At 38.3% G+C, this 25,941-nt stretch overlaps 1 protein-coding gene across 1 annotated transcript in view; it reads left to right on the forward strand.

Moving 5' to 3' along the window:
• Nucleotides 1-543: 543 nt before the first annotated feature.
• The window catches only part of EPC1 (enhancer of polycomb homolog 1), a 42,086-nt gene continuing 16,688 nt past the window's right edge, over nucleotides 544-25,941 (forward strand). Inside the window, exons 1-6 of the mRNA XM_015812024.1 lie at nucleotides 544-703; nucleotides 19,072-19,231; nucleotides 21,382-21,527; nucleotides 21,606-21,812; nucleotides 23,449-23,597; nucleotides 25,237-25,396. Coding sequence (XP_015667510.1) covers nucleotides 551-703; nucleotides 19,072-19,231; nucleotides 21,382-21,527; nucleotides 21,606-21,812; nucleotides 23,449-23,597; nucleotides 25,237-25,396 — 975 coding nt within the window. The 5' untranslated portion in view covers nucleotides 544-550. The remainder of the gene's footprint in view (nucleotides 704-19,071; nucleotides 19,232-21,381; nucleotides 21,528-21,605; nucleotides 21,813-23,448; nucleotides 23,598-25,236; nucleotides 25,397-25,941) is intronic.

Consider the following 25,941-nt stretch of genomic DNA (forward strand, 5'->3'; position numbering starts at 1 on the left):
ATCTTCCTCCAGGCGGCAGTGATGGACTCGTCTCTCCTTCACTCGTTTCTCAGCGTGTGAAGGCGGGGGGTGTCGTTGCCTCCGCGGCGCCCGAGCAATTACAGTGCTTCGGGAAAGACTAGAGTGCCTTCGGCCCGGCGAGAGTGTCAAAACCGCCGCTCTTTCGTGCCCGTTATTCGTGCCCGCGCCGCGCGCTCTTTTCATCAGCGCCGTGCCCGCGCCTTTGCGCGATGCAGTGTGGGAATGGCTGTGGCGCTGGGGTTGGCTGAAAGAGGCGGCCAGTCGAGATTTAATGTCCGCCATGTTGGCCGTGGCGTACTGAGCAGACCAGGAGCGGCGAGGAGAGAAACCGGCGCCCTAGCCTGGCCGCGCCACCCGGCGCCGCTGGGACCCGCCTCGGAGCGAGCCCCGCCCCGCCGCGGGAGCCCCGGTCCCTCCATGAGAGCTCTCGGCGGGGTCCGGCTCTCAACTCGGAGCGCTCTCGCTGCCTCCCCCCCCTTTGCCGGAGCAGCAGCAGCCGCCATAGCAGTTGCAGCCGCCGACGACTAACATGAGCAAACTGTCGTTCCGGGCCCGGGCGCTGGACGCGTCTAAGCCGCTTCCCGTCTTCCGCTGCGAGGACTTGCCCGACCTGGCCGAGTATGCCTCGATCAACCGGGCCGTGCCGCAGATGCCCACGGGCATGGAGAAGGAAGAGGAGTCGGTACGTGAGAGACCCCCTCCCGTCCCTACTCCGGCCGGGCCCCGCCATCGCCCTGTACCCAGGCCCCCACCATCGCCTCTGCGCAAGCACAAAATGGCCGCCATTTTCTCCCCGCTTCCTCCCCCTTCCCTCCCCCTATGGGAAGAGTGTGATGTTGAACCCTAATAGCCCCGTCTGCCTTCCCTGTGTATGCCCTCCTAAGATATCTGTATATATCGATTCGAGTGCCAAGGCCGCCTGCCGGGCTCCCCTCAGCCTCCCGAAAGGCACAAAGGGGGTCACGTGATTCGACGGGCAGCCGCCATTTTGTTATGCCTCTAGTTCGTTGGGCTGGGCCTTAATACCGCAGCAGCTGCGAGAATGCGAGCTGAAACGGCGCGGAGGTTCCGCCCATTGGACACTAGGTGGCGTCTTTGTATTAGCGGTCAGGCTACATGGATGGTTTTGAGGTTTACCAGTCTGGAATTTGCTGCTGTCAGTTCTGTAACTACCAGCTAAGTTATGGGAAGAAAGGTAGGCTCTTGAACTGTTTGGATAAGTGATAAACAAGGTGCGTGGTTCAATTTACAGGAAAAAACTACAAGAAATAAGATAAAAAACCTGGTTACTGGTTGATGCTATTTAACTGAAGAGCCCCCTGGAAATATATTGCTGTTTTCCCCAATAAAATTGGCTTGTTGAATTCACTCAATGGTATAGAGAAACAGTTAAATTAATCTGGTCATTTCACCAAGTTGTTTTTTTTTAAAGCCACGAGATTGGCACTAATTAAATTCAGGTTTGAGCAAGCAGCAATAAAAACAGAAACGAGTTAGAAGTCACATATAATGTTCACTTAGTAAAATACTCATCTTTTAACCTTTTAATGTAGTTCACTTACTAAAATACTCATCTTTTAATGTAGCAACTTTAATAATGTTTACTGAAGTACAGAATATGAAAATTTCTTTAGCGTATAGGAACTGCACAATCTTAAAAAACTGGATAAATCACATAAATGGCAAAAAAAATACTTAAGAAAAGTTAGTAACATATTAATACATGCATCATACTTGATTGTAGCACAGAATCCTTGGCATCAAATGTTTAAAGATTGAATTGTAACTTGTTTGTCTCATTAACATTATGGTGTTTAAATTAAAAAAAGCATGCTCTACTTAATTCATATATGTAATAGCCTTTTTTAGTAAAATGTGCTTAATATCAATTTGAAAACTACTTGTTCCTTGAGACCCTGGGTTAATAATAAGTTTGGGAACTGAAAATTAGGCTGCATATAGTTTATCTTGAGTTTGTGCAGCTGCCCACATTTGGATAGATAGAGATGCACTGGCCTCAGGTCCTGCTGTTAGAAATTAACAGATTGATTATATGTGTTTGCTGAGATACTAAGACTCTTAAATTCAGTAAGACTTTCTTACAAGTTAGATCATATAAAATTCTGAACAAGAAGTTCAGAAAGAAGTCAAAACTATAAGAAAAGTTGAAAAGAACGCAAGCATAAAAGGTTTTAAATGAGTCCCGCATAGACTTAATTATAAATTACGTCAAAAATTATAGCATGGATATTCCTGAACCATTCAACTTTGCTAAGTCAGGTATCCCTAAATTTGTGATTATCTCAGTCTTAGAGGAGATCAACCCTGACTGCTCTTTAGAAGGCCAGATCCTGAAGTTGAAACTCAAGGACTTTGGCCACCTAATGAGAAGGAAGGACTCAATGGAGAAGAGCCTAATGCTGGGAAAGATTGGGGGCAATAGAAGAAGGGGACGACAGAGAATGAGGTGGCTGGATGGAGTCACTGAAGCAGTAGGCGTGAGCTTAAATGGACTCCAGAAGATGGTAGAGGACAGGAAGGCCTGGAGGAACGTTGTCCATGGGGTTGCGATGGGTCGGACACGACTTCACAGCTAACAACAAGAACAGGCATGTCAAACTCATGATGTCACGTGACATCACGCGATGTATCGCGATTTTTCCCCCATTGCCAGCAATGGGGTGGGTGTGGTTTTGGCGTTACGCATCCGGCCCATGGGCCGGCAGTTTGACATGCCTGATCTAGAGTCTAGAAGTTGTTAAAACTTTTATGCAAAAGCAATCCTTAAAAATAAATGGAAATTAGGCAGTAATGACTACATAACAATTTGGCATGTGAAGTAGAGAAACTCCTGTTGATTAAGTTTGGCATATTTAAGAAAATTACTGTAAGAATTAGAACTTTTCTTAAACATATAAGCTACATTTGTCTGGCAGTTGCTTGAAAAATATGGAACAATATTTGGATTAAAGAATTTTACTGAATAAAAGTGAGAGCACAAGACTTTACTGTAAATAAATAAATAAACATACAAGACTTAGAGGAAATTAAATGGAATATAACCAAATAGATAATAATACAAAATATTTAGAGTCTATTAACATGTTATTGCAGTATGTCCCTAAGAGGACAGGTCCAAAGACAGACTGGAACAAGAACACAGTTGTCTTGGGCAAGCTACTTTGGTAGAGAAATTTGGGAATGGGAAAAGAATAAAATTTCCAGATAGTTACCACTGGAACTAGCGGCCCAGAAGGCACCTTACTTAACTCTCGTTTTAATTTTAATTAAAACTGGGAAAACTGGTATATTGCAAAACATAAGCTTCTAATGCCATCTTTATTTCAAGGACAGTAATTCATAGCCATCTTAGAAGAAACAATGCTGGCTGCAATTTGAGTGTTTTTCTTGAGATAAGACCAAAGGCCAGCAGGGACGGAAGAGGAGGAGGAAGAAAAAGAAAGGATGTGACAAAAGACTGGTTTCAATAATTTGCCATATAGTAAATGAATGCCACAGTAAATCCAAATAAATCTACAACTAATAGTTGCCCATGCCCAAGACCATCTCCTTTTGTGTAATATAGAATCAACTCTTATATAACTGTAATAACAAAAAATACATTAGACCTGAACTTCATCCCCAAGTCTTACCCATTCTTTCAACTAGAATTAGAGGAACTGTTATTGTCCTGTCCTGCATGTATCTTTCAGGGTTTCTGGTTGTTTACAGTAGATATTCTAACCACTGTTTGGTGCCTTTCTCATTTAAGAAAATACATGTTTCTTTGAGAAAAACAATCAAAATCTTGGATTTAAATTTCATAATATATTCACCAGATTTGTTTAATTTGCTTGAGTGATCAGGCTTTGTCTAATAGCACACTTATGCATAGCAACTTTGGATTAGATAAATATCCTATGCTTAGTTGCCAACATGACCTGTATACATAAACTCCCTTAACCATAAACTGGCTAGATTTCTTTAGATCATTGCTTGCTTTGTTTGTTTGTTTCTTTTTAAACTTATTGCTGCATATCTCCTGTATAGATCCAGTTATTAATATTCTATGTATTTACAATAGCATGTTTTAATGTACAGGTCTGCATATTGCTAGATACTCATGTCACCTATGTTTACTGCTGTAGGGTGGACATGAAATTCAAAATTGTTTTTCTCCTTTGTATAGAAATTGTATCCAGAGTTAATATAGCACATTTGTTTGTGCTTCAGTATAAACAGGATTGCTGCAAAGAATGAAATCTACTGAAATTTCAATAGTGATGACATGTTTAATTCAGATAAATAATGAGATCAGATATTCTCAGTTGACAATAGAATAATAGCAGTATTCTTGATGCTGTTTATTTGGAGAATTTGCTATCACTTTCAACAAGAGTCCAATTTTCCTATAATAGTATTGGAATATAGAATGGAGAGGGTTATGACTATAATATTAAGAATTTGAATATGCAAAATAGCCTTATGAATAAATAAAACTTCTTGGATATGAAACACATAGCTCAATTATCCATTTTTGCAGTGCAGAAAAAAAATTCCAATTGCATTACTATTAGAATTTTAAGTCCTTCTATTTCCTCTTTGACTGCTTCCATTTAATTCTTTCTCCTCATTTTTGGAAGCTAGACAGTAAGTTTTCCCCAGCTGTATGTTAAATTGAGGCTTTTCTCTATGTGACAGTAATGATTGGTTTTGCAAATTAAACTGTGCTTTGCTTAATTGACAAGATTCATATAACAAACTGAGTCCAATCCAAATAGACTATGTTTTTTATTTTATTTTTTAAAAAATCAACAGAATTGTAACTGTAGAGCAGAGGTGTCAAACTGCCTGATGCATCATAGTGAAACCGTGCCTAATCCATTACAATGGCAAAAAACTTGAGTTTCACTCATTAGCAAATTGGCAGTTACTACAGTAGCATTAGTAGTAAAACAATAAATGCAAAGGTAGGCAGCCCATGAAAAACTTAGCCACCACATTTTTACCAACTGTAACTGATCAAGTATCACAGACTGCTCTAATAATCAGAATACAAGAGTAACTATGAAAAACTAGCTAGATTATTTCCATCCAAGATACGATATTCCCATCAAGATTGGTAATTGGTATTTTTGACCATAGAGGACACTCGAGTTTTCAGTGACGTTGATGATTCTAGCTCCAACTTACCTACCTGCTCATTTTGATTTAAGGCAACCCATGTAGAACAGGCAAACTCAACAATGTATGCACCCAAAAAGCACCAACCAACAAGAGTCTCTGTTTGCAAGATTCTGCAGTTTAGGTCTGCTATCTCAGGGTTCCCCAACCTTTCTGGCTTTGCGGACCAGTGGGGATGGTTCATCGTGAGTGGCAGGCACACATGCCCACTGCTCAATCAAACGTGCATGCGCTTGCACACTGCTTGCGCTAGTGGGAATGTGGTGCTCGCCCACCACTCCCTCAGCCAGGTTCCGAAAGGCTGAAGATCTGCTAGTGGGCCACAGCCTGGGGGTTGGGGACCCCTGCACTTATCTAATCACTGCATCCAGTCATTATTTCTGGACATTTATAGCCTCTCTCAAGTTAGATGTTACAACTAAATAAATATATCAGCATGTTATTGATGATACCAGGCCCTGAAAATTCTGATAACTGCCTCCATTAGTTTCATAAAAATATATTTTTTTTGCGGCATCTGACTGCCTTGGCCCAGTATTAAAGGCCAGTAATACTGTCTGAGGCCTGTCACTGCAAGCAGAACTACTATAACATAGTACATCAACCTCTAACTTATAGAAATGATCAGACAACTATTTGATCAAGAGCCATTGAGAGATCAAATTAAGTGAATCACTCAGTTTCCTACAAGATGTTAATCAACCAGGTGCCTATGGCTGATTTTTTTTAACTTTTTTTCTCTAAGTTAGATTTAGCCACCTGTAAGAGCAGCTATATAAATGAAGCAATTAGTGATAATTAGAAAATTCACTGATCCATGAAGGTTTCTTCAGCATTTGGTAAACTGCTGCTCTTTTTGAGACTGGTGTTACTACTCCATGATGATATGATAGATTCACAACAAAGGCTAACATCAACAAAATAAACTATCATTACATATATCTTCAAACACCTACTGTGCATCCCTCATTCACTGACAGAATATCCCCTGGATTAAATGAATTCTATCACTTTGAAAACTATCTGGAAGCTGCAATTGGTAGAAACCATGACAACCCACCTACTAGCAGGTAATAACTACCAAGGAGACATACCTATGCTTAAGGCCCTATATTGGCTATCAATAGGTTTCAGAGTGCTCTTTATGTCCTATAAAGCCTTTATGATTTTGTTCTGCATCACTGTCTGGTTTGGTGGCAGCAGAGCCTCAGATAGAAAATCCATACAGAGATTGATAAGGACAGCCGAGAAGATCATAGGAAACTCGCTCTCTGGTATTCAGGATGCTGCTTATAAGCGCTGTGCGCTTAGAGCTTAAAGCATTGTTAGAGACCCCACGCACCCACTTTACCATCTGTTTCTGTTGCTCCCCTCTGGGAGGAGGTTTCGGAGTATATCTAGCAGGACTACCCGATTCTGTAATAGCTTTGTTCCCTATGCCATCCCTCTGGTAAACTTGCAAGATTCGGTTTTTTTGCCATGCTCATGTGTACATAATCCAAACTAGACTGATGTTTCTCTGTGTCATATAATATATGTGGGTATATGCATAATTTTGTATTTATTTTTGTCATATTTATGTAGTGTATATAGGAGATGGTGACCCTTTGAGAGCTGAATGCAACGAAATTTCATTTTAATGTATGCCGATTAGTGTACATTCAAAGTGACAATAAAGTTATTATTCTATTCTATTCTATTCTGAGTTATCTCCAGAACTCTATTCTCCAGTAAAAACCAACACACTTGTAAATATGTCTCAAGAAAAAAAATCTTGAAGATCTTGCTTTTTGTGAGATTGGGGGTCCAGTAACAATGGTTTTATTTTTTATGTAACGGCTTCAAATTGTGGATCAGCCCCCATTTGAATATAGGGTTAACCTTCGCACCCCTATAGTTTTCTGAGAAACATTAAAAAATGTCATCTTGCTGGTTGATTTATAGTTATGCAGTTCTCTCCTGTATCAGGTGTGATTGATATAATGATAGTTATAATTTGGAGGGTTAGAGCTGTTTTTTTCTCACTGTGAACATTTTAATATCTAGTTTTATATTGTTTTATACTTAACCATGCATGTTTATTACTTACATACTATATTATACCATGGATGTTTTAATTTTGTTGTACAGAATTGACGACATATAAACCCAATAAATAAATAAATGGAGGCCAATGAACATCAGACAATAAATTTCTTCCTTCTGTGTGCAGATTTGACATTTAGCCCCTTGTTTGTGGATTGATCTTACCATTTCATGTAACAATTTGAGGTATGTGTTAATAGTTACAGACAAAAGCTTCTGTTGCTGTTTTAGTCAAATGTGGATACTTTAAAAGTTAATTTTATAATAAAGGTGGCATTCTGTAAAATGTTTTATAACAAAATGAGGCATAACAAATAGGCAGAATTAGTTTATTACAGTGACTGAGTTTGCTCCTCATGCAAAGCTGTTTGGCATGTTGACTTAATTCAGGTATTGTGGGTTATATGCCATGGTTTGTGACTTTTACAGAAAACCATCATACTATTTCCTTTTGCAATGCTCAGTGCAAAAGAAGACTAAGAAATAGTGAGCAAAAGAAATTAAAGGAGATAGATTTATAAATAAATAGATCCTGTTTGTGCCAATACTATTCTTTTTCTGTCCTTGCAAACCATTCTTGCTTTCCTCGCATGTTTAAATTATTTCATACATTGTCTTTTGTTAAATTTTTCGGTCTTACTTTTTATGATTATATCTCCATTCATCTGTGGAGATATATGGATTCATCTCATTCGTTTTGCTATACAGTCATCCTTCGTATAATTGTTTTGAAATTCAGGTTTTATTCTTAACATCTTTCATATTAATCACTTCTATATTCAGATCACTTTCATTCATCAACCCTTCATTCTTGGCCCTATTCTTACTTTACCTTCATGTAATATTTAAATACTTAATATACATTGCATTCAACTTTTTTATTTGTTTTAACATACTGAATTCTCACTTTTATATTTAGCTATTCACTAGTTTCATAGTTGCCTTGTGCAGAAATTCTCAGTAGTTAACCATGTTATTATTTATTTAAACAACAATATAAAACAACATGTTATAAACATTAAAACATTAAAAGTTAACAAAAACTTAAGAAAGGAATCAATATATAAATGGGCTAGAGGTGAGATCTTCTTAATCTACTAACCATCTCCAGAGTGAGACCCACACCGGGGGGGGGGGCCCAAGTCAATTGGCAGAGCTAGATTTTCAGGCCTCTCTTGGAAAGTGAAGAGAGTGGGGGTGGATCTCACATCAAGGGGCATAATGTTGCAAAAGGTGGGAGCCACAGCAGAAAAAGCTCTTCTCTTGAATCTGTATGACTTTCACAATACAATATAATAACAATAAAGTACAATAAAACATCCATAATATAAAATTAAACATTATAAAATAAATCAAGAAACATTACTAATTTCACTCATCACAGGTTTTCTGAAACAATTCAATCTATAAAAATATTCAGAAAGCCAATAATGTGGGACAATCTCATTTCTGCTGGAAGGCTGTCGCATACCACAGTCATCTTACAAAAGAATGAATGAATCAGATAGGTTGAATTGGGCTGGAGAAGACAATCTTATGGGACCTAAAGTGCCAAGGAACCAAAGGTTTATAGGTCAAGGCTAGTGCTTTGAATAGTATGTAAAGATGATAATCAGTCAATGCAGAGTCTAAAGGACCAAGTAAAATGCTTTTATTGATCTATGCCAGCTAACAAATAAGCTGCTGTTTTGTGGACAAATTGTAGCTTCCAAATAATCTTCAAAGCAGCCCCATGTAAAATGCACTGCACCAATCCAAGTGAATAGTGAAAAGGAAAGAGTTGTTATCTTAAGAAGATGGCCACATCTTTTGACACATCTAACTCTCATTTCCAAGTAACTTAATGGGCAAATATACATACTTACACACAAGCCTTTAGGTCCTTTTCAGAAACACATATTCTTCCCAGGAGAGGTAGTCTTTGTTTAGCAACCGTAAATGGGACTGACAATTCGGTCACTAGGTGATGCAGTCACTAAATGGGAAATGATATGATTGTGACTCGGCTTACGATTTTACTTCAGTTTTTCTCACTCCTCTGCCTTGGAATTCTCACCTCAGTGCTGGGATAATTAAGAAGAAGGGAAATAATGTTTGTGAGAAAAGAGGCACACAATGGGGAATATACATTGAAAGGAATGATCTAGTGTTATTTGCTTATAATGCTTAAATCTGGAAGCCACATATACACTAGGCAAACAGTTAATATGTTTCCCATTGCATACCTCACTCTGGCAGAGGAGAGAAAAGAAGAGTCATGCATAGAATAACTCATATTAAATTATTGTAATAGTAAACATTTCACAGAGATTGCCAAGGTTGTAAAATAGCATGTTCATTGCAAAGATATTTTGTATCATTATTGTAACTTCAAATTGTCATTACAAAGCATTTATTAATATGCAAGAGCTATCTGTAGACCACATACTATCCATTACACTTTTACCAGCATTTGCACATCATAACGCTTTTCTATCCATGTTTCCATCTTTACAAGTTTTTAAGCAAGAGTGACATCATTCTACAGTGAGGGATAAAATTATTTGATTCCCTGCTGATTTTGTACGTTTGCCCACTGATAAAGAAATGATCAGTCTATAATTGTAATGGTAGGTTTATTTTAACAGTGAAAGACAGAATAACAACAACAAAAATCCAGAAAAATGCATTTCAATAAAGTTATACATTGATTTGCATTTTAATTAATGAAATATTTGACCTCTTCTCAAAACATGACTTAATAGTTGGTGGCAAAATCCTTGTTGGCAAGTACAGAGGTCAGATATTTCTTGTAATTGGCCACCAGGTTTGCATACATCTCGAGGGATTTTGTCCCTCTCCTCTTTGCAAATCCTCTCCAAGTCGTTAAGGTTTCGAGGCTGACGTTTGGCAGTTCCAACCTTCAGCTCCTTCCACAGATTTTCTATGGGATTAAGGTCTGGAGATTGGCTAGGTCCCTCCAGGACCTTATGTGCTTCTTGAGCCACTCTTTGTTGCCTTGGCCATGTATTTTGGGTCATTGTGATGCTAGAATACCCATCCACAACCCATTTTCAATGCCCTGGCTGAGGAAAGGAGGTTCTCACCCAAGATTTGATAGTACATGGCCCAATCCATCGTCCCTTTGATGTGGTGAAGTTGTCCTGTCCCCTTAGCAGAAAAACACCCCAAAACATAATGTTTCCACCTCCATGTTTGACGGTGGGGATGGTGTTCTCGGGATCACAGCATTCTTCCTCCTCCAAACAATGGCGAGTTGATGCCAAAGAGCTTGATTTTGGTCTCATCTGACCACAACACTTTCACCCAGTTTTCTGAATCATTCAGATGTTCATTGGCAAACTTCAGATGGGCCTGTGCTTTCTTGAGCCAGGAGGACCTTGCGGGCGCTGCAGGATTTCAGTCCTTCATAGCATAGTGTGTTACCAATTGTTTTCTTGGTGACTATGGTTGCAGCTGCCTTGAGATCATTGACAAGATCCTCCTGTGTAGTTTTGGGCTGATTCCTCATGATCATTGAAACTCCACGAGGTGAGATCTTGCATGGAGCCCCAGACTGAGGGAGATTGATAGTAATTTTGTGTTTCTTCCATTTGCGAATAATCGCACCAACTGTTGTCACCTTCTCACCAAGCTGCTTGGTGATAGTCTTGTAGCCCATTCCAGCCTTATGTATATCTACAATCTTGTCCCTGATGTCCTTGAACAGCTCTTTGGTCTTGGCCATGGTGGGGAGTTTGGAATTTGATTGATTGTTTCTGTGGACAAGTGTCTTTTATACAGGTAACAAGCTGTGATTAGGAGCACTCCCTTTAAGAGAGCGCTTCTAATCTCAGCTCGTTACCTGTATAAAAGACACCTGGGAGCCAGAAATCTTGCTGATTGAGAGGGGATCAAATACTTATTTCACTCATTAAAATGCAAATCAATTTAGAATTTTTTTGAAAAGCGTTTTTTTCCTTGTTATTCTGTTTCTCACTGTTAAAATAAACGTACCATTACAATTATAGACTGATCATTTCTTTGTCAGTAGGCAAACGTACAAAATCAACGGGGGATCAAATATTTTTTCCCTCACTGTACTTGCAGTTTTTCTTACCATTTATAACAATCATTCACTCCATTTTCCCAATTAAATACAATTAATTTGGTTTTTGATCCAGTAATTTTAACATCCATATAAAATATACAGGCAGCCCTTGACTTTCGATCACAATTGAGCCCAAAGCTTCTATTGTTAAGCGAGACAATTGTTTAGCAAGTTTTGCCCCATTTTATGATCTTTCTTGCCACAGTTACTATGTGAATCCCTGCATTTGTTAACTTAGTAAAGTGATACCTCAATACTACCGGGAGGTGCAACAAGTACTAAAAACGAGTACCAAACAAACCCCGTAACATGCCACATGACCCTATGTTTTGGCTGGGAAGGACTTCTTGTATGTCCCTTTTCTACGTCAGTGACGTTCCGAACATGGTCAACTTCCTGTATACCCTCTGTGGCTATCCCCACTTCCTTTTGCAGCAACCTTCTTGGCACAGCCGATTTCCTGTCTGTTTTCCACAGCTGTCTTCCTGTCCATTTTCCACAGCCACTCCTTTCTTCCTATTGCAGTACTAAACAAATGATGTATACCAGGATAATATTTTGTGACAAAATGCATTGTGTATCAAATTCAACAAGTTTTGAAGTGGTCAGATACCAAGGTACCATTGTAACACAGTTGTTAAGTGATTCTGGCTTCACCCTTGATTTTGCCTCTCAGAAGGTCTCAAAAGGTGATCACATGACCCCAAGACACTGCCATAATGGTCATAAAAGGTCATAAATATGAACCATTTACCAAGCATCCACATTTTGATCATATAATCATGGGGATGCTGCAACCATTAAAAGTGTGAAAAATGGTCACAAGTCACTTTTTTCAGTGCCTTTGTAACAGTGCGTTCAAACAGTCACTAAACAAATGGTTGTAAGTCTAGGACGGGTAGGCAACCTTGGTTCTTTTATGACTCATGGACTTCAACTCCCAGAATTCCTGAGCCAGCCATGCTGAGGGGACAGGGAGAGGTTTCCAAGCTGAGTCATGCTGGCTCAGGAATTCTGGGAGTTGAAGTCCACGAGTCATAAAAGAGCCAAAGTTGCCTATCCCTGGTCTAGGACTGCTTATATTCCATAAACCTGAAGAATGTAATAAACACATCAAAGTGAATACTAGATTAGGATCTAATTGTCTGAAATGATCATAGCACTTATGATGTTATCTAATTTGATAATGAAACATCTGCAAGAAAGCAGCCAAACTTAGAGAGCACCAAGGACCCAAGTTCAATCCTGAGCTACACGTATTATCTTCTACCTAAATATTCATATTTGGTCAAAGAGATCGTGCAGAATGAATTATCTAAACCATGGGTGTCAAACTCGTCGCATCACATGACGTGTTGTGACGTATCACAGCTTTTTTCGCATTGCCAGAGCTGGGATGGGTACGTACAAGTATATGGAGGTCCAGAAAAGGGGTGTGTGTTGCAATGACAGGAAGGCAAAGAGTTGGAACTTATCAGAGAAACTTGCAACATTTCCTGCCAGCTTTTTAATGTTTAATATTTCTGCATAAATATGGCCTAGCATTTGATTTGTTTTCAACACAAGTCCTAAACTCAGATATAGAAAACCCAATTAAACAAATGAGTCAAAAATATGTTCATTGGTTTATTGAGAAAAATGGTCAAACCTACTTATTTGTATGTGGGAAAAGTATGCAGACTTCTGGGATTATAACTGACGTTTTTTAATCAAAAGGATTATTATCAGGTATGGGAAATCTTGGCTCCAAAAACAGTTGTTAATGCTCACTAGGCTCACTTTAATTTAAATATATATATATTTAAAGAATTTTGAAATAACTGTGACAGTGTTGTGATTTGGGTCTGCTATGCTGCTTTTGGATTAGGAGTTTGCCATCATTGATAGGAATTCTGAATTCTGAATTATACCAACAAATTCAACAAGGAAATGTTGGGGTATCGGTCTATGAACTGAAATTCACAGAGAGAAAGTAAGTCATGCAGCAAGACAATGACCAAAAATGTTAAAGGAGACAATTACTGTTTTGGAGTGGCCAAGTCAAAGTCCTGTCCTTAATCCTATAGAAAGATTGTGGAAGGACCTGAAGCAGATACTTCATGCAAGGGAGCCACCAAGTTCCCAATGTTGTGTAAAGAGGAAAGGGCTAGAATTTTTCCAAGCTAGTGTGCAGGACTGATCAATAGTCATTGAAAATGTTTAGTTGCAATAATTGCTGCCCAAGCACATCAGTTATTGAAAGCAAATGTTATATATTTTTATACATAATATGTAGTTTTTAAATAATTTTCTTAATAAATTAATGAACATGCATAATACATAATTATGCATTTGTTTAAATTGAGTTCTCTTTTATCTAATTTTAGGAGGTGTGGAAAACAGACTACATTTTAGGTCTTATTTATGCAGAAAAATGTTTCAGAGTTTTAAATTTTATAATTATTAACATAAACAATGTTTATTATTGTATTGTTATAAGAATCATCCGTTCAGCAGTTAACACTTTTAAAGGAAAAATATTTGCCCATTTGTTATATACAGCAGAAATATGAGGAATGGACAAGCTCAACTACTGGTCCTCACATACAACCATTGCAGCATGATCAGTATTGAGGCACTTGACAACTGGCATGTATTTACAAATCGTTGCAGCATCCTGGGATCATTTGATTACCATTTGCAAATTTAGTGAGGGAAATCAGATTTGTTTAACAACTGTGTGATTAGCTTAAAAGACTGGCAAAAAAAAAGTCAAAATTGGGCATGACTCATTGCTTAGTGATGGAAGTTCCATTCCCAATTGTAATTGTAAGTCAGGCACTAACAACCTCATTGCTTAGTGATGGGAGTCCCAGTCCCAGTTGTGAAGGACTAATTTGGAAATGATTTAAAATAAATTTATAAAAACTGTCTGATCTTCCCCAATATTTCTACTGTTCTTTGTAAGAGAAGTGTGGGTGACTTTAATTACCAATAGGTGATAAAAACTATTTCTTTGTACTATAAAATATTGCTTTATATGCCGGATACTAGATTGCAGGGGGTGGATGAGCTCAATCCTTTTGTTAGTATTTGAAATGACGTTTGATGCCTGAAGAACGTTTGTATCCATTCAGTGTAAGAAAAAATCCTTAGACATTGATTAACTTCTGTGGATTCTTTACAGGATTGATGATCATTATGCAGTACAGATAGTCCTCATTTAACATCCACTCATTCAGTGATCAAAATTATTACTGCTAAATGAGGGGTACTTATGACAGGTCCTCATAGTTGTCATCCCAGTGTCCCTGCAATCAAATGAATGCGGTTTTGGATGCTTGGTAACAGCTTCCATTTATGACAGTTGTTGCATCCTACAATCATGTGATTGTCATTTGCAACCATCATTGCCAGCTTCCAACTAACAAAGTCAATGGGGAAGCAACTAGGAGGTTGCAAATGGAGATTATGAGGGATTCATCTAACAACAGCAATTGGTACTGCTATAGTAAGTTGATGGAGTCGTGGTATTATGCCTTAGAACAGTGTTTCTCAACCTTGACAATTTTAAGGCATGTGGACTTCAACTCCCAGAATTCCACAGCCAGCAGAAATTCTGGGAGTTGAAGTCCACATGCCTTAAAATTGTTAAGGTTGAGAAACACTGCCTTAGAACCATGTCATTTAATGATGGATTTCAATTCCCAATTATTATCGGTAAGCAAAAACTGCCTATACAACTTTTCAACTTGTTTTGCTGGTGAAATTCTATAATGGATTGTTCCTACTCAATCATTAATAAGCTACTCTTTGATACAAATTTTCATAGACTTGCATTTTTTTTACTGTTCCGCCAGCATATATGAAGAGGAGATACAAGAAGGTTCCTGCACTGTAGTGCTTTTGTATTTTTAAAGAACCTGTTCTGGAAGACTTGGTTTGCTATGTGCTGCTCTGTAAATTGTATCCACTTCCCTGGAATCATATGTAACTACACAATTTTAAAGAGATGTAGTTGGGTTTCACATAGTAAAATAATTTGCTTCATGATGGTAGATTTTGATTCCTTTGCAATTTGCATTATGTACAAGGACAAAAAAAGAACCAAAAATAGGCGGTCATGGTAGTAAAGTATATAAGGAGATGAAAAACATTAATACATATAATTGGATGACTGATAGCATAATAAGATGTCTGTGCTCTATGGGGCAAACTTTTGTATTTGGTTGCTTTTTATTATTATTTTTTTAGAATTGCTGAAACCAACAATTCTAATAAAAATGATTCTTCTTGCATCATGATAGCCTGCAAATCATTCAGATTATCAGCCAACCACACTACATTTATTGTCTTGAATTGACTTGAACACTGGGCCCTATTCAACAAAATGAAATTCAGTGGTGAAAAAAGTAATCTACATTTAGGCAAGAAAAACCAAATGCACAAGTAGATTAGATAATATCTGGCTCAATAGTGGTAACTGCAAGAGGTATCTTGGAGTCCTAATGGATAATCCCTTAAATATGAGCCAACAGTGTGGCAAAAATCCAACACAGTCCTAACAGAAGAATAGAATCAAGATCATGTGAAATGTTAATATCACTTTATAATGCCTTGGTAAGCTCACACTTAGAATATATTGCATCCAGAACAGGGGTGTCAAACTGCCAGTCCGCGGGCCTGATGCGTCTTAGCAAAACCACCCCCACCTTATTGCTGGCAATGGGGAAAAAAGTCACGATACGTCGCGACACATCACGTGACATTGCGAGTTTCACACCGCTGCTCTAGAAAGACTGCAGAGAAGAGCAACAAAGATTAGGGGACTGGAGGCTAAACATTCAAAGAACGATAGCAGATGTTGGGTATGTCTTGTTTAATCAAAAGAAAGTCTAGGATGGTGTGTTAGCTGTGTCAATATCTAAGGGGCTGCTACAAAGAAAAGGGGGTCAGTCTATTCTCCAAAGCGCCTGAAGGCAGGACAAGAAGCAATGGATGGAAACTAATCAAGGAAAGGAGCAACCTAGAACTAAGGAGAAACTTCCTGACAGTTAGAACATTTAATCAGTGGAATGATTTGCATCCAGAAGTTGTGGTTGTTCCAGTACTGGAGGTTTTGAAGAAGAGATTGGTGAACCATATGTCTTAAATGGTTTAGGGTTGGACTAGAACAGGGGACCCTAACCCCCAGGCCGCAATGCAGTACCGGGCCATAGCCCCTTCTGAACCGGGCTGTAGACGTAGGTGAGTGCCTACCGCTTGTGCAGACAGATGTGTGCCCTCATCCGCAGTTCACGTAGAACCATCCCCTTTCCTCTCTTCCCTCAGGTCCACAAAGCCAGAAAGGTTGGGGAATGCTGGATTAGAAGACCTCCAGGGTCTTTTCCAATTCTGTTATTCAATTATTCTGTATACAGAAATAGAGCAATCAGCCTTCAAGTCCACATATCCTTGGTGAAGAATATAAAAATATTATCTATAAAGTGTGTTGGGGCAAAAAGAAACACCTTTTTTCTCCACTATTCTGTAAGTAATCCTATAGCTATTCAGGTAGTCTTTGACTTAATCATTTCTCTAGTGACCATTCAGAGTTACAACAACACTGAAAAAGTGAATTATGGTCATTTTTCACACTTACCAACTGTTGCAGCATCCCTGCAGTCACATGATCAAAATTCAGATGTTTGGCAACTGGCATAAATGTATGCCAGTTTCAGTGCCCTGAGAGCATGTGATCACCTTTTGTGACCTTCTGAAAAGCAAAATCAATGGGGAAGCCAGATTCACTTAACAATTATGTTACCACAATGATTGACTTTAACAACTGTAGCAAAAAAAGATAATCAAATGAGGCAAAATTCAGTTAACAACTGTATTGCTTACTTAGTAGTGGGAATTTGGGGTCAATTATAGTCTTAAGGCAAGGACTACCTGTATTTGTATATTGTTCTCTCCAGTGTAAAAGTTTTGCTTATTAAGCAGTCAAAAACAAAATAACCAATTTGTTATAGAGATCAAGACATCAGACTAGAAACCACGAGTCAGGTCTTAGACACAAAGTCTGCTAGGTGATTTTGGCTCAGAAATTCTCTCTTAGCTCTAGGAAAAGAGACAGAGGCAAACCACTTCTGAAATCTTATCAAGAAAACTCCAGGAATTTGTCCAGGCAGTCTTCCAAGAGTCAACACTGACTTGAAGGCACACAGAAAAAAGAGACCTTTGTATTTTATTTACATGAAATAGACATGTTTGCTTTTTATTCAAAATCAAGACCATTTTGAGGGTAGTTGTTTGTTAAATGTGGTTTTCTGTTTCTGAAGTAAGCCAAAACAACAAACAAACAAACAAAAAATTTGGCTGATCAGAAGAACAATTTAAGATTATTTAAAATCCTAATTTCTATGTTTCTGCTTTTATTTCATTTATGTCTGATTGTTTTTTAGTTTGTTATATAGTTTTTAATTTGTCATGCTGTATGCTGCTCAGAGTCACTATATACTGTAAATAAGCTAAATAAATAAATACAATTTACAAATATTCTAATGTATAAACAGTGTAAATATTTCAGCACTTTAATAATCTTAAGCACTTGAAAATTTAATGTTTGGAAAAATTTTGATAGTGCATGCTGATTGTTCTTTGGATACTCCATAAACTGTAATGCCTAGAACAGGTTGTAGTGCATTTGTCACATAGGGGTAGCTAACTTGATGATAGGCAAGAGTTTTGGGAAGTCTGTTAAATAAGATAGAATAAAAAAAAAGAACCTGAGAAATGGGATCAAAATATAGAAGTTAATGGTAGTCAGCCTTATGCCTTTAACACATTTGAGATTATTCAGGAAATTCTTTTAGATTGATTGGTGCTTAGTATTTATGTACTTCTGGTCCAAAATAACTGAATTAATATAAACTATTAAAATGTGTATGGGTCCATAAGAGGGTTTTGCTGATCTTTTTGACATGTTGCAAATGATTCAGAAAATAGTAGTAAGGATGCAGAGTTGGTCCAGTCCATGTAGTTTGGTGAATAATATCTCTTCTATCGTCTTGCCTAATTAATCACATTTAGACAATATGGAAACTACTGTTAGTTTAGCAGTAACATTAGACTCCATTCCTAAATAATATTGGAAGGATACGGTATTTTAATCCGTTGGAATTTATATTTTGTTGATTATTGAAAATGTGACAAGAATGGATTTTCTGCCTCTAATCAGATTTCTACTTTGCATAGTTTAAAGCATAAGAACAAAATATGGGTATGAACTACCTATTTAAATTATTTTATAAAAAACTTTAAGAACAATCAGTGCTTAATTTGTTTTAATTTATTTTTATTGTCTCAAAATATCTTTCAAAAATTATTATTATTATTATTATTATTATTATTATTATTATTATTATTATTATTATTATTATTATTATTATTATTATTATTATTATAGGCAAAATGACAAATGCATTCTGAAATCTTTTGGCAACATTTTCAGTTTGTGTTTTTGATTTTGGCTTACTTTTACTAAGTGTGAAAATCGATTAAAATGTGATAACTTCAACAGAGGCTAAATTATATACATACAGACAAAAATATCTGGCTGAAACAATTTAATATTAATTCAATTGTTCTGTTTCCACATTAACATTATTTAGACACATACATATATAGAGTGTGTATTTCATCTGTCTTTTTTTGTTAATGAACTGTAGGAACATCATCTCCAGCGGGCCATTTCAGCACAGCAAGTATATGGAGAGAAACGGGATAATATGGTTATACCAGTCCCAGAAGCAGAAAGTAATATTGCCTATTATGAATCAATATATCCTGGAGAATTTAAAATGCCAAAGCAGCTTATTCACATACAGCGTGAGTATATATTTATACTGAATATTTAAAATTAATTGGACCCAGGCTGTGGACTAGTACCAGGCCACAGCGTGCCAGAAACAGGTCCACACAAACCAGCGAAGCCCCATCCAAAACACACACCCTCCGGTCCATAGAAAAACACTCCATGGACCCAGTCCCTGGTTCCAAAAGGTTGGGGGGGGGGCTGCTTTGCAGTCTAGAAAGCATTTCCAGCTATCAAAAAATGTCACACTGTGTTCCCCACATGGTTACATGAGCGGGATTTTTTACAAATTTCAGATTGGATGACAAGTGCCCCATGATCATGTAATCACCATTTGCAATCCTTCTACCTTTTCCAGAAAAACAGTGGGGAAGCTGGCAGGGAAGGTTGGAAAATGTTGTCACTTGTCAAAAGTTTTCCCCTCCCCTCCATTTAATAGGTGGGGGAATCCTTTGTTGGGTAGGAGAAACAAAGCAGGGCTATTTGCAATCTCTTCTTGTTTCTCCAACTCAGTACATGAGTTCCCTTCAGTTCAGGGAGCGGAGAAAAACTCTTCTAAAGGGCTGCAGAAATGGAGATCAGATCACGAAGATTTGACCTTCATTTTTATAGTCCCCAAGAAATTGCCCTCCTTGCATGGTGGGGAAGGGAACATTTGCAGCAGGTTACAGAAATAAGTTTGGATCTCAAAGATCAGAGGTTTGTTTCTGCTTGCTGCAGGTGTTCTGCGCATGGAAGGGAGCTGCCTATTTTCCTTTGGCAGGCTTAACAACTCATGTAGTCACTTAACAACCAATTGGGAGAGCCATGAGGGTGTCACGCTTAATGACTGCTTCATACAGTGACTAAGATTCCAGTCCCAATTGTGTTTATAAGTCAAGGACTACTTGTACACAGTATATTTGACGTATGTACATGTTTGCAATCTCATAGTACTATATGGTTTTACAGGTAGGCTAAGCTAATTTATAATGTGTTCAGAGTTTTCATGAACAAACTGAAAATTTATCTACTCACTTCATTAACAGTCTATATCAAACTTTTAACATTGTCAGGTAGTTTTTTAAAATTTGGTCAAAGAAAATGGAATTGGAGAGGTACTATACAATGAAAACAATTCCGAATTTTATTTAGCTGTCAATATCCTACAGATTACAACTTGACATATTTCTTTTTTTCTTTCACATGGAATATAGTACAACAAATGGTGTTGTAAATAAATCAATAGGGCAACATTATAAGGGCTTGTCCAAAGGATCAGGGCCATGATACCGTCTTACAATATGGGGAATACTTTGGACTGTTTGCATTGTGTGTAGGTGGCTACTGGCACTAGCACATTTCTTTCTCTGTGAATTCCCCATTGTGTGCCTGTGTATTTTGTTGTAATCCCTTTCTCTCCAATCTCTCGATTCTGCAGGAGGGAGGGGAACTTTCTGTAGACAATCCCAAAGTGCAGAGTTTGGAGAGAAAGGGAATACAAAAGAATAAACAATCAAACAATGGTGAATACTGGACTGTTTGCATGGCACACACACAGCTGTTGGCACCAGCACATTTCCCAGGAGAAAATAAGTAAAACAATAGGTTGGATATTGGACAAAACATATTATTGTAATGGCAATCACGTGACTGATGGACAGTGTAAAAAGTTGTAAATGTGGACATTGGTTATAAAATTATTTTTTTAGCACCATTGTAACCTGGAACAGCTACTGAACAAAGTAGTCAATGAGCAAGTACAATTGGTAATGGGATAGATCTGTCAAGGCTGTCTTATTCATTCCTTAATCAATATATTTAAATAGTTCTTAATGAAGAATTGAGTTATCCAATGAAGGCTATTTTATAAATATTGACATATTCATTTGATAATATTTCAACCATATATCTACATTCTGTCTTATCTAGACTGAATTTAGCTACCCTAAATTCATATTCTCAGGATTTGTTAAGAAATATAAGTTTATAGTCAGTAGATTTTAAGATGGCAGGAATATATGTGCTTGTTTTACATTTCTTCTAGTTTGAAATTTATATTAAACTATTTACTTTAACTCCCAAATAAATTGTCCAACTGAACTTTTGAGAATTACATCTAAATTACTTTATACTATTTTGCATAGATTATATAAAATATATTAAAATATTTTTCTCTGTTCAGCTTTTAGTTTGGATGCTGAGCAACCGGATTATGATTTGGATTCAGAAGATGAGGCCTTTGTGAATAAGCTGAAGAAAAGAATAGATATTTTTCCTTTGCAATTTGAAGAAATGATAGATAGACTTGAAAAAGGAAGTGGTCAGCAGGTATAGTATTGTTTCTAATTTGAAATTATTTAAAGAATATAAATACATAAAAGTGACATACTTGGATTTTATCTTTAGCCAGTCAGCCTGCAGGAAGCCAAACTACTCTTGAAGGAAGATGATGAATTGATTAGAGAAGTGTACGAATATTGGATTAAAAAGAGAAAAAACTCCCGAGGCCCCTCTCTTATCTCAGCAGTGAAACAGGAGAAACGTGATGGGTCCAGCACAAATGATCCTTATGTTGCATTTAGAAGGCGAACAGAAAAGATGCAGACTCGAAAAGTGAGTAGACTTAATATCTTACTGCATCTACAGATTGCTTTCTAGAGCCCTTTGTAAAGTGACCCAGATTCTTTTACAAAAAAAGGAGTAGGAAAAAAAAACCTGTGACAATGTTAACAAAACTCTTTGTGGATAAAAATCACTCTTCGGTTCACTTGGAATCGGAAGCTAATTGGACAGAGTCCAGAGAAATGAGGTTCATGTGTTTCAAGATTTCCTGGGAAAGTGAACATATGGATCCTATAGAATTGGGCAGTTTGGCATGAGATGAGTTGATCCTACCCCATTTGACTTATGCATGCTCCCAAGGAGGGGGTGGGGAAATGGGTCCCTGCTGGGAGCGGCCCGCTGGAGGCTCTGCTGAGCGGGCCAGCCCTCCCGCAAGCCACGGCCCAAGGGATACCAGCCCCTACGATCCCCAGCCAGCCCGACTATTGGCCCCACTGGCCGGGAAGGCGCGCCGGAGTCCAGGCTGCCGGGAAGGAAGAAGGAGATGCAGCAATGGTAGGAGAGGAGAGCCTCCTCCTGGGGCCCGGCACTGGCGGCGGCTTCCTTGCCCTCCTCTTCCTCCTCCCCTTCTTCCTGCTGCCCCCCAGGCAGCTCAGGCGGGTGCCGGGACAAGAGGGGTGCCTAGGGGGGAGCAGAGGGGCTGGCAGGGGCCGCGCGGCACCAGCCCCCACCGCGGCTCCATCGATGGGCGGAGGGGAAGGCCGGGCAGCGCGGAGTCCCAGCTGGGGCGGCTGCTTCCTCACCCTCCTCCTCTTCTTCCTCCTGCTGCCTCCCAGGCGGCTCGGGCAGGTACTGTCCCCACTGCGGCTCCATCGATGGGCAGAGGGTGAGGCCGGACAGCGCAGAGTCCTGGCAGGGGTGGCGGCCGGGGGCGGCGGGGACACACGACGATGCAGCCGTGCTGCCGCCACCGGAGCCGCTACCTCCCGTCCTCCTCCCCCTCCCCACCCGTTCGGCTGAGGATGTGGCCGGGCCGGGGGCGGTGGGGACCCCCGACGATGCTGCCGTAAGAGAGAGAGGGGAAGAGGAAAGAGAAAAAGAGAGGAAAGAGGGAGAGAGAGAGAGAGGAAAGAAAGAGAAGAGAGAGAGGAAAGAGAAAGAGAGAGAGGAAAGAGAAACAAGGAAAGAGAGAAAGAGAGAGAGGAAAGAGAAAGAGGGAGAGGAATGGCACTTCTCCAACCAGGCTGGGCGGAGCCAGCGGAGTGGCCTTCCTGCCCCCCTCCCTGGCCAGCTGGATGGGGGGTTGGGGGTCACCACAACATGAACTGTATTAAAGGGTCGCGGCATTAGGAAGGTTGAGAACTACTGCTATAGATGATTACGAAGCTCTTAAAAGCATGGCAATTCCAAAGAACATTTGTGGACTAAAAAGTTGTAACTTCATTGTATCTGGGATTATTGTGAGCATTGTTAATAATTATAAATTATTAATCTACAATTATTAGTTTGGCTATTGCCTTTTTGTACTGTAATATTGCAATTCTTTGTTTTGAACATAAGAGTCTTTATAAATAAATATTTCAGATTTGTGTTTGAAAAATAAATATTCACAACAATCAGGACTGAAAATATTTAATATTTTGGTGTCTAAAATATGTTTCATTTCTACATTTACCACATTTTGCAGAATCGAAAGAATGATGAAGCTTCTTATGAAAAAATGCTTAAACTGAGGCGGGATCTGAGTCGTGCAGTAACAATTCTAGAGATGATAAAGAGAAGGGAAAAAAGCAAGAGAGAATTGCTGCATTTAACATTGGAAATTATGGAAAAGAGGTAAAACAGTTCAATTTTGCTTTCAAATTATTATTATTAAATAAGCAGTTTATTAAATTGGCAAATAGATAATATTTTATGAAATTGTAATAGATTTTTATTCCACTTTTGTATGTAGTACTTATCACCAAATATGTGGGTATGGGGATAAAAGCAGTGTTTTAGATTATCAAACAGCTTTTTGGTTATTGTTGGCAAATCTTGCTGTTTTGGAGAAAAGGATTATTAGAGTTTGACAAGTCGTGATGTCTTACATTCAATCCTGTTGCCTCCAAATAGGACTGGAAATATTCCTCTCGAAGTCCTTGAGAGGCAGTGGCAATTGGACCCCACCTTATTGAGGTAGCAGATAAGTTAACTTGGTTTAGTATAAGTTAGTATCACAGGAAGGATGTCCTTTGCAATTTTGAAATCAATCAACTTTAGGCATCTATCTGAAATTACATAAATTAAAGGCATATAATAATTTGCAGGGGAGAATTGTTTTTCATTCTAAAGTGAGCATATTGCTTGATTTGAGATGTATTAAAACAGGTCCCCAACCTCCAGTCATTGGACCGGCACTGGTCCACGGCATGCTAGAAACTGGGCTGTGCAAACAAGCAAAGCCACATCCGTGGGATGCAGGCAGCACACTAAACCACAGCTCCATACCGTAGAAAAACCTCTCTCCACGGGACTGGTCCCTGGTGCCCAAAAGGTTGGAGGCCGCTGTATTAAAATATTTTTTAAAATACAATAAATTCTCTATTAAACAAAGATGCTGAGAATGATTCATTTTAATATTTATAAAATTCATGATAATACTAGAAATGACCAAAGTAAAGTAAGTCTTATTTGCTTTAAATAATACTATTAAAGATCTATTACACTTTTAAATTGAAAATATTGACAAAATATTCTCACTATTATCTGAGGTGTATAACATTTAATATTCTAAAATCTTTGGTTGTTTCAAGCTTAGAATGCTTTTGTCAAGTTGAAAGCAGCATTAAAACAACTGTGAAGTTAGACCAGCTCTTTTTGAAAGTGATATTTTTTCCCAAACTGAAAAGATATATGTTGACCTTGGAACACTTCAGATTTGAAAGGTTTTGCATGCTTACTGCAGTCATCGTTTCAGAATGTATATTCTGAGTATTTCTGTAATGAAATGTTTCTTCTTAAGACTTGATGTAACACTTGCTTCTAAATCAGTAGTTCTCAGCATGGGCAGTTTCCAGTAAAAAATTTGAACTCCTGGATTGTCAACAATGTCCACGCTGATGGGAAATTCTGGAAATAAATTCCATGTATCTGGAGATTGCCCAGATAGGGAAATGCTGAAGTAGGTTCTCGAGAGAATAAAGATACAACCATTAAGTATATAAACTTAACTGTAGGAGATGACCAGGCTGGGCCCAAGGGTGGAGTCAAATATATCATCAGTTTGGAGTTGTGCTATCACCAGAGACTTTCAAGTCTAGCCCCCATGTGAATTCCATTGACTCTTATCTTGGCCTTTAGTAGACCTGATTCTTGTGTATAGGTAGCATGGAATAAATTTGTAGTACTTTTGAATTCTATCCTGGCTCTTGATTTCTTGTGCCTGACTTTAACATTAGTTCTAGTAAATTAAAACTTTTTTTTTACTTTCCAGATATAAGTTGGGTGATTATAATGGAGAGATCATGTCTGAAGTAATGGTACATCGACAGCCTATGAAGCCTACCTATACAATTCCTGTTGGAATAGTTCCTAATAGCACTCAGTTTAAACATCAGGAAAATATGGAATTGAAAGAATTTAAAATAAACAAGGTAACTCTGACTATCTATCTATCCATTCATCCATCCATGATTATAGATACTACTTATTTGAAAAAAAATGTTATTTGTAATTTTATGCCATAAATATGCTTAAACCATGTAAGTTCTTAATTTCATTCCAAAAGACTTCAAGATAACTCTAGGTAGCTACCACTTACCACTGTGGTAAGCAATTTTGATAGTCCATTATGTTAAAGTTTCCTATGAATTAATCCTGGTTGATCTTGAAAATCTAAGCAAACAGACCTTTGCTTAAATCCCAGGTAGTTTTATGGTTTTGATTGTGAAGTTGAAAAAAATAAAATAATTCTTATTAGAAATATTCATAAAATCAACCATGATTTACCGTCAACTTGATTCCTCTTTCCCTCTCATCATAATGGTGCATTTAAAAAAGAATCTTCTAAAACCTACAGCTTCTCCTAATGCAGGGGTAGGCAACCTTGGCTCTTTTATGATTCATGGACTTCAACTCCCAGAATTCCTGAGCCAACCATGCTGGCTCAGGAATTCTGGGAGTTGAAGTCCACAAGTCA

The sequence above is a fragment of the Protobothrops mucrosquamatus genome, unplaced genomic scaffold (genome assembly GCF_001527695.2).
Source record: "Protobothrops mucrosquamatus isolate PMUCROS unplaced genomic scaffold, P.Mucros_1.0 scaffold61, whole genome shotgun sequence".
Taxonomy (NCBI): Eukaryota; Metazoa; Chordata; class Lepidosauria; order Squamata; family Viperidae; genus Protobothrops; species Protobothrops mucrosquamatus.